General features: G+C 36.6%; 1 protein-coding gene across 3 annotated transcripts in view; it reads right to left on the bottom strand.

Moving 5' to 3' along the window:
• Nucleotides 1–190: 190 nt before the first annotated feature.
• Nucleotides 191–9,295, bottom strand: part of USP37 (ubiquitin specific peptidase 37) — a 90,228-nt gene continuing 81,123 nt past the window's right edge. For 2 of the 3 annotated variants that reach the window (XM_082658418.1, XM_082658419.1), the window contains exons 22-25: nt 7,830–7,945; nt 6,140–6,209; nt 5,276–5,414; nt 191–4,761 (exon numbers count right to left, since the gene is read on the bottom strand). In XM_082658418.1, coding sequence (XP_082514544.1) covers nt 4,674–4,761; nt 5,276–5,414; nt 6,140–6,209; nt 7,830–7,945 — 413 coding nt within the window. In that variant the 3' untranslated portion in view covers nt 191–4,673. The remainder of the gene's footprint in view (nt 4,762–5,275; nt 5,415–6,139; nt 6,210–7,829; nt 7,946–9,295) is intronic. The other variant, XM_082658420.1, reaches the window with a different exon arrangement.

The raw sequence follows: 9,295 nt of genomic DNA, 5'->3' as shown, positions 1-9,295 counted from the left end.
CAGATGAAATCCACCGGACGCTGGTGCTGACTCAGCCATACCTGGTTTCCCATCTCATTCCCTTTAAGGTGTAACAGTGCGCTTGAAAGTCCAAGTCAGAAGGCCAACAGAAGGTGATTTCCACAACTTCAACAACTGGTTAAGTGTCTGCAAGAATATGTCCTTTTCAGAAATAACAGTTGAACCAACACAAGGTTAATAAAGGCTTTAATTTCACACACAAAAAACTCTATGCATAATTTAAAAAGGAAACAAAAACCGTACAGGGTACAGAGGAACAGTTCTGCTAAAACACAGATAAAGTGCCGCTCCATACAAAACAACATAAAGAATCAGAATCAAAAGTCACTCTGAACACAAAGAAAGAAAATCACCTCACAAATAATGTGGCCAAAGCTGCCAGCAAACCTAGTAGTGGCTCAACTAGGCAAAGTGTAGGAAGCTTACTTCTGTTCTCCTCTCCGTAGCATAAATAAACAACACTGACAATAGGCCAGAGAAGATGGGGATGGAAGGAAAAGACAGGGAGGGAAACCTAAAGACGAGAGGTGTGTACAACCACTGTGTCTCACTCTTCCACCCATTCTGTTCTTGAAACAGACCACTTCAGATGACTGCTCTTCTGTTTTGGCATTGGACCTAACGAACTCCAGTCCTGATGCAGACCCTCATCCACTCTATTCTGACACCAGTGGACACGTCTCTACTTCAAACCTCTGCACTTTAAGTCCAAATTACTGAAATCAACTGCTTGTATTCATACTGGCACATTTTTTATTAAAAACTTCAAAACCTCAGACACTTAGTACACATGGAAAGGAAAACACTAATTGTGTGTAAATATGATACAACAAAAGAGACTGCCTGAAGTTTAGTAATCAAAGCATGCCATAAAGAAGTCAGTGGTCGTGGTGAGACACCGCAAAAGAAACCTGTCACGAAACTCTCAAGGCCTAACAAACTATAGTTTTCCAATAAAATAAATATATATCTTTTTTCAGATGTTAATAAGACATTGATAGAGACAAAATTAGAATTTTGAAGTAATGCACTAGAAAGATGTTAGAGGGCAGAAATCTGTTTAGTTTTTGTACACACTTAAAGAGCATTACTCGGTGTAAAGCAAGATGGGGAGGAGGAAAAAGATGTTTCTGTTTTGGGGGGGGACACTTTTATGTGACTTGCATCTAGTACTGGGTGTTGATTTTTCTAAAAATCTCCAGGTATACACAAGATCCACATGTACTTGGAGATCCAGCTCTGTTTCCCTGATTTAAAACAAAAGGGCAAAAATGGCTGGATGACTAAGAGCATCCACTGCAGTCGATTTAGACAGAGAAGAAAGAGGAAAAAGGGTAATATTTTTATTTGTTTTAATATTATCTCTGTTCAGTAGATCACAAATGAGTTTACAAACTACCTTTTTCTCCTGTATGTTTTCAACGCCCATGCTCTCTCTACACTCAGAATGCTCCACTACATATGAGATACTGCCAAGAATCTCTTTAATTTAGGTGTTTCCGAATAATTTTCATTATACAACTAGCTATACATGTGTAGAGCTATATTTATAGAGTTACATAATGGTAACTGCAATATGGAAGAATAGGTAAATTCATGAATTCACCTGCTGAGGTTTTAATTCTTAAAGTTTCTCTTTTAGAAGAATTTTACATTTGATCAAGGAGAGAAATAAAGAAATATCTAGTCTAGTATTTGCCTCCCAGAGTTAATAAACTGATCTTTAAGTATCACTGCATACTTCTTAAAATGTAAACACATTTACATTTGTTATTGAGCCATTAAGTTAGGCCTGAAATTAACAGACCATGGCAAGTAAACAAGTAGCTCTTGGAATCAAAATATAAATAGAAGAATAATTCATGGACTTGCTTCTTATTCTATCCTGCTGAAACAGAACTTCTGAGTCTGTACACATAAATATATTCCCTACAAAACAGAATCTATCTCCTTATAGGCCTAAATTATAGTCAGGGCTTCTAAAGTGATAGCAGCACCTGGCACATGCAACTTTCCAATCCTCTGTAATAATATTAGGTGATAATAATCAAGTTTTAGTTTAGCTTTCCCTTCCAAAAAATTCCAATTAAGATCAGTTGTGTGTAGAACTAAGAACTGTCAAGTTCCAATTCAAAGTCATTTAAAGTAACATATTTGGTATTTTCAATAGGAATATTAGTTATTGTGCAAGCTGCCTGGAACTGAAGCTCTCTGTCCCTATCTAACTTGTCCCTTTCAGGCACCAACATGCCAAATGCCCCATTCCCCAATTCTGAGCAAACTGCACAAAAAATATTATCTACTTGTAATTTTTAAATATATACAGTCAGCTGAAAAAAAACAACAAACTCCATCAACATGGTCCAGCTGAACTCTCCATGTATAGTCATTAATCCTTCACTGAACCAAAATGAGAAAGTAACTCTGTAGTGAAAGGGGTAATAGTTGAAGGAGTGAAGGGAGAGAGGAAGGCTGACCAGGCCAAAACAATGGACAGACATCAAGGAAATTTCAAGTCCCAAACTTGCAAGTATATGAGCAGTGACATAATTCATCTACTTTTTTCAGCTAATAATTCCTGCCTAAGACATGAAGAGCAAATCAAATTAGGTTCAAGCCAAGTGTACTTCTAAACCATACACCCACACACAAGCTATGAAAAGCAAGTCAAACGAGGGTACTTCATGGGCAACCTAGGCTTATGGCATTACATCTATTTGTTTAAATGCCCTAAATGCACCCACTCATGTCAAATCATCCCAATCATTTTTAACAGCATCTCTCAAAAGCTCTCAAATACAGACACAGAGAAGTAATAAACAGCTAAAGAATTTGATTATCACTTCACTCACATATGAGAAAACCAGTTATTTCCAAGAAAAAAATAAAATGGCTCCCCAGTGGAAATAAACAAAAATTTTAAAGCTAGTTTTTTAAACAAGTATTTTCCTCTGCTCTATACTACTCCTGCATATCCTACCACCGTACCACTTTGGAAGGTTCACTACCTTAACAGGTAGGTAAATGGTAGGAGACAAAGCTTTTATCAGCAGTTAAGCAAAAGTGCTGGGGCCATTTACAATTCAAAGATTCAATATTTTAGAATAGGTTACTATGTCAGAACACATCCAAGTTTCAAGAGTAGGGCTGGAGCTCTCTTAAGGCAATCTTCCAGAAAAAATGTTACATCTTCTGTGATGTTGGACTTAAAAATGAAAGAAAATGTTGAAGGTTTCATTTTGCTATACTTAACTCTGTGTGATCCTAATGATTCCAGGGCTCACAAAATTATTTTAGGAACAAAATTCTACTCTCAAACTCATTCTTTATATGGTTTCACAAGCTGCTTAACCAAGCTGGTTATGTCAGCTGAGTGACTAACATAGCACTTAATGTTGAGCCCATTTAACCTCAACTCAAAGCACCTAAAAAGTAAGATAATTATGCACCTTTGTTATTTGTTAGTTCTTGGAATTACTTAAACCAATCGTATTTTAATTCTCATCCTGTTTTAAGGGCAAAGCCAGACAGCAAATGGTTATATGTTTAAGCTTTATCCTATAGCTCATGTGCTTAATTTCACCCTTGAAGCAGGGCTTTCAGCTTTAGTGGTCCAGAGTTTCAGCTTTAACACAAGAATACTCCTCCTGACCTCACTATGTATGGGAGACAGAGATGCTAGCATTCTTCATATTCTCTAGGTAATCTTGTAGGGGAGTCCCAATTGGGACAACATCACTTTCCTACCTCTTAAAGTTTTGGCTGCAGTCTGTTAGGGTAATGCTTGCTCCATGGAAGAATGACACAGAAGAAAAATAAAGGATTCTATCTTCACCATGGTAATAATATAGATGATATACAATGAAAATACTGTGTGAAGGAATCTCTTTAAAGAAAATACAAAGTGTACAATGAATACCAAATGTGGGAACATAACACATTCCAAAGCACCAACAATCCATTTCTTGGGACTGCATGTAAACAGCAAAAGCATTACGAATCCATGAAATAATTTTTTTAAAAAAGCTCCTCAAGTCAGGTGGCAGAAATGTCCCTCCTTTGTCAGGAGGACAAACTGTCATTAGTGTAACATGGAGAGCTGGCTTTCCAGTGAACTTTACTAATAGGAAACACACATGAAAGATTACAGACGTGAGTGAAACTACTCAAGGAACATAAAAGCTAAATGCCAAATGATATGTATATCTTCACACATTTTTCAGGTGAATGGACTCTTTGACAACTTCATTTAGTCTCCAAACTGCTGTGCTATTAATTCTGACCAGGCATACTCTGGTGGGCTATCCTAACTCTTTAAGGCTCCATTCATTCCACATATATGTGTGTGTATGTGTGTGTGTGTATGTACATATATATATATTTACAACATGTATTCCTAAGACAAAAGGAAGTGCCACTCTTGTAGGAGAAAAAAAGGATAATCAGCTACAGATGTGAGACCAAAGTTTCCATAAAACAATTAATATGGAGCGTTCCGCAGAATTGCAATTTTCGTCTTTTGGTTTGGCCCTGAGCTGTTTGTTGCTCCCGCATCAAGTAGAGTTCTAAATTCTCCTCGGGCAGAGGAAAGAGAAGTGGGTGGCAGTAGGAGAGAATATGCAGTGCACACTGCCAACCCAGGAGTTTGTTCCTCATGAAGCCTGACGAGTGGTCTTTCCCACTTCCATGCTAAGTGCCTGAGAGGTCTTTTCTGTTTCCAGCAGCTCATCAAAGATCTCCCTTAAAATAAAACAAATAAAAAGTTAAACAGGAAATTCAGTGAACAGAGACAGAGGATAGACAGAAAATAAACATTGATAAAGGCTGCATAATCCCATGATGCCTAAATTTTATTAAATAAGCAGCTCATTCATTTTATTACCATCTTAACCCCATGTGCCAATTCTTAAAAATACTTAGGGGGGAATGGCAATAGCTAGCTTTGATAGAAATGCTATGTAGTTCCTATCCATATAACTCAGATCTGCTAGCTGATACAATGAAAGACCAAAAAGTTTTATGACAGGACAGCTTCCATCATAAAAAGATCTTAAGTTCTATACCTAGATTCTACTGTGTGAGTTAAGAGAAAAAATATTTTGGAAATATCAAGACATGAACCCTAAGCAAAGACAATAAAAATCATAAATCTCAACCAATTAACTGATGGGAACATTTTATCCTTAAAGAAAAAAAAAAGAAAGAATTCAAGTGATTTTTAGCCCACGGCTTCAGATCAGGCAAAGTTTCTTACTTGTGCATATAAAAGAAGATGTAACCACTTCGATCTCGATCACTCTGCACAGAAGCCTCTTGGATTTTAGATACCTCTAGGTCATTATAAGTAAACCAAGCCTGCTTCTTAATGTCGTACACATCACTAATGTAATGACCTGAAATAAATAAAATCTTAAAATTAAGGTTATTTATTTTTTTTAAACGTATTGAAGGGGCTTCCCTGGTGGTGCAGTAGTTAAGAATCCTCCTGCCAGTGCAGGGGACACGGGTTCGAGCCCTGGTCCGGGAAGATGCCACATGCTGCGGAGCAACTAAGCCCGTGCACCACAACTACTGAGCCTGTGCTCTACCCACAAGCCACAACTACTGAGCCCGTGTGCCACAACTACTGAAGCCCGCGCACCTAGAGCCCACACTCCACAACAAGAGAAGCCACTGCAATGAGAAGCCCGCGCACCGCACCGAAGAGTAGCCCCTGCTCGCTGCATTAGAGAAAGCCCGTGCACAGCAACGGAGACCCAACACAACCAAAACTAAATAAATAAAATAATAAATTAAAAAATATATATATTGAATTTTTCGCAGGGACAGGAAGCTTCAGAAAGAGAAACAGCCAATCCCATTTCACCTTACTATACCAGGACAACTTTCTTGATAAATATATTTTGTTTAGGGACATTTGGGTCACAGGTGAATAGAGAAATCAAAACAGTTGTACCTATTAACACAATTCACACTTAGTGTGATCAAAGAAAAGATTTCAAAGTTTTTCTTGATGCGTTTAACTTACACCTCACAAAGCTAGGCTCAGAGCAACCCAATAAGGAGTAAATGCTGGCTAGTCCATTTATAAAATGCTGAAATCTTAATGTCCATTTACCTGAAGAAGAAGTGCTACCAATGTGACTGACAACACTGATGAGCCGATAGGAATGAGGAAGATTTCCTGTCTGGAAAATAGAAGTGGGTATGACTTTCAACTCTTCATCTGAATACAAGCAAAACACTAATTTTAAATTTATTATCAAAGCTGACATGGCAAAGTTTCAATGTGTGGGGGGTTAGACTCAATTAAAAAACCCAGTGGTCGGTATTGTTCATATCCTTTAACCCAAGAATTCTACTCCCCAAGAGTTTATCTTAATAATGCAAAAGAAGGAAACAGTATATATGTATATAATTATTCACTGTAGCATTATCCATAATAATGAAAATTTGGAACTAACAATACACTCAGTAATAGTTAAATGGTTACTGGTATATCAACTCAGTACAGTATCATTCAGTTATTGAAAGAAAAAATATGTGGGTCAGCAACATGTTAACTTGTTTTTCAAACTTACATGAAAACACATAACTATAGCTCTATAAAATAGATATGTTAATGGCTAAGTACTGAAAAACAGAATGGAAAAAAATGAAAAGAGTTGCTGTGTTGCTGTAGGGATTATGGATGAACTTTTACATTTTAAATATTTTTTGAAATGCTATTAAAATATTATTAGCAGAAAAGTAAAACAAAACTGAAAAGTGATATTCATGGACTTCAGGCAGCCTATAAGATATAATTTTGGGAAGAAATATAGCTATAGGTAAGCCAGACCATTAAAATGTACAAAAACTTTGATGCTGTGATTTATTTCTGGGAATTTCCTTAAAGAAGAAAATCCTAATATAGAAAACATTACAATCATACACAGTTCAGGCAGCACTATAAGATATAATTTGGGGAAGAAATATAGTTTATAGGTAAGCCAGAAACCATTAAAATGTTCAAAAACTTTGATGCTGTAATTTATTTCTGGGAATTTCCTTAAAGAAGAAAATCCTAATATAGAAAACACTACAATCATATACAGTTCCTCTATATTTATTATAATGAAAAAAAAACAACTTAAATGCTCAATGTTAACTAAAAATTAAATAAAATAAATAGCATGTTCATTGATGGAATACAGTATAGCCATTAAAAATAAAACGCTTATAGTCTTTAACAAGTAGGATAAAAACTGTACTTATTCTATGACTTTAAAAGCATACTTGGGGTACTTTGGGGTAGGGATGATAAAAGAATATATCAAATGCTAACAGTAGTTGTGTTAGAATAGTGGGATCCTGGGTAATTAAAACTACAAAAAATTTGGAAAATGGGAAAAAAGCAATTATTTAGGGTAAAAATAGATTTCAAGTGCTCTAGTTAATGTCATCAACAGTTTTTATTGAGTAACAATCAACTATTTTTAGTATTTAACCTTAAAGATAAAATAGTTTTGGTAGAACTGAAGGTGATTTAATATACATATGACTTTGAGAACTAAGTTATTACCTAACACGCACATAAGGTGATCAGAATGTGTGGGTTTTTTTTGTTTTTTTCATTTTGTTTTGAATCTTCTGTGTAAGAAATGAGGAGCAAAGGCCAAGAGAAAGTGAAGACCATTTGATGGCTGCCAAAGGGGCAGAAGGGGACCTGCAATGGACACTGACAGTGGGGCTTTTGAAGATAAGGAACAACAGGAGTAGTACTGACAACTTGACCTACAAAGGGAATATAATATAACATCACCCACCTCAGCATTTCTTTTCAGTTCCTCAGCTTCAGCTTCTGTATACTCCATATCTAAAACATCCTCATTTCCAGAGTCCTCATCAGAGCCCACTGAATCCAGAAAAGAGTTGTTAAACTCTGAAGAACACAAAGACAAAGTCTTGTAAAAGTTCTTGGAATAGACACAAAGAGATACGATTGGGAAGGTACAAAACAGCTTGAAGTACACATTTTATCATTCTAAGAAACATAAAACATATTATTATTAGGGTTCCAATTCACCCAGCTTACTCTAGGGAATAAAAATTCAGGCACCAGTTATCTGTAAAAGAAATGTTCCCTTTTGTTTTAAATATGTTTATATGAAAGGGGATAATACTCTTTTAAGAAAGGAATAAAAGTGACAAAAAAATTACAGATAATCCAATTTCACTGAATTCTCTATTATATAAACTATATGTTAGATTTGACACACTTGGTGTATATTATAGGTGCCACCAGCAAACATAAATTATCTGACAGAAGAGAGACCATAAGAAGATCAACATCCTTTCATTTTTTTCAACATTAAATCATACTCTGAAATTTAACAAAAATAATGGAAATCCAACCTTAAACTCCTAAGTTTTACCTAGAATACTAAACAAACAAATTCAAGGTCCAATTTTTCTTCTTAATAATGTGTTTCCACTGGAAGAATCCATCTTTACTAATAGCTTCAAATAAAGAATCCCAGGAGCATCTGTGCATAAATGACTCTTTGTTTTATAGAGTTGTTTAAAAGACATGAACACTTAAGAATGGGAAGAACAGGAAGAGACTACAGTATCAAAATTCTGGACTCTGGAATATAGAGGGGTGACTGACTTAGCAGACCTAAGAAAGTCAAACCTAAGCCAGTAATGGAAAAGTTGAGAACCAATCCAATTTATATTACAGAGTCCTCAAAAGACATACAACTTGGAAATAGCAGGTACCTCTAAAACTGGAGGCTAAGAAGAGGATAAAAATAAGGATTAGGTGGGGCTTCCCTGGTGGCGCAGTGGTTAAGAATCCACCTGCCAATGCAGGGGATATGGGTTCAATCCCTGGTCTGGGAAGATCCCACATGCTGCAGAGCAACTAAGCCTGTGCGCCACAACTACTGAGCCTGCGCTCTAGAGCCCGCGAGCCACAGCTACTGAGTCCACGTGCTTAGAGTCCGTGCTCCGCAAAGAGAAGCCACTACTATGAGAAGCCCGCGCACTGCAACGAAGAGTAGCCCCTGCTCTCTGCGGCTAGAGAAAGCCCTCGCAGAGCAATGAAGACCCAACACAGCCAAAAATAAAAATTAATTAATTAAAAAAAATAAGAATTAGGTGAAAGCTGTTTGAGTTACAGACTCCTAGATCCACTTCCCCTTACTTCATGCTCCTGGGCAATGACAGAAGTCAGCAGCTTTGCTCCTTGGAGAGTTGGTAAAACAGTCTCTGGATTGGAGGATTCCAG

This window comes from Grampus griseus (assembly GCF_964374135.1).
Source record: "Grampus griseus genome assembly, chromosome: 7".
Lineage (NCBI taxonomy): Eukaryota > Metazoa > Chordata > Mammalia > Artiodactyla > Delphinidae > Grampus > Grampus griseus.
This window is presented reverse-complemented; position numbering and strand designations above follow the sequence as displayed.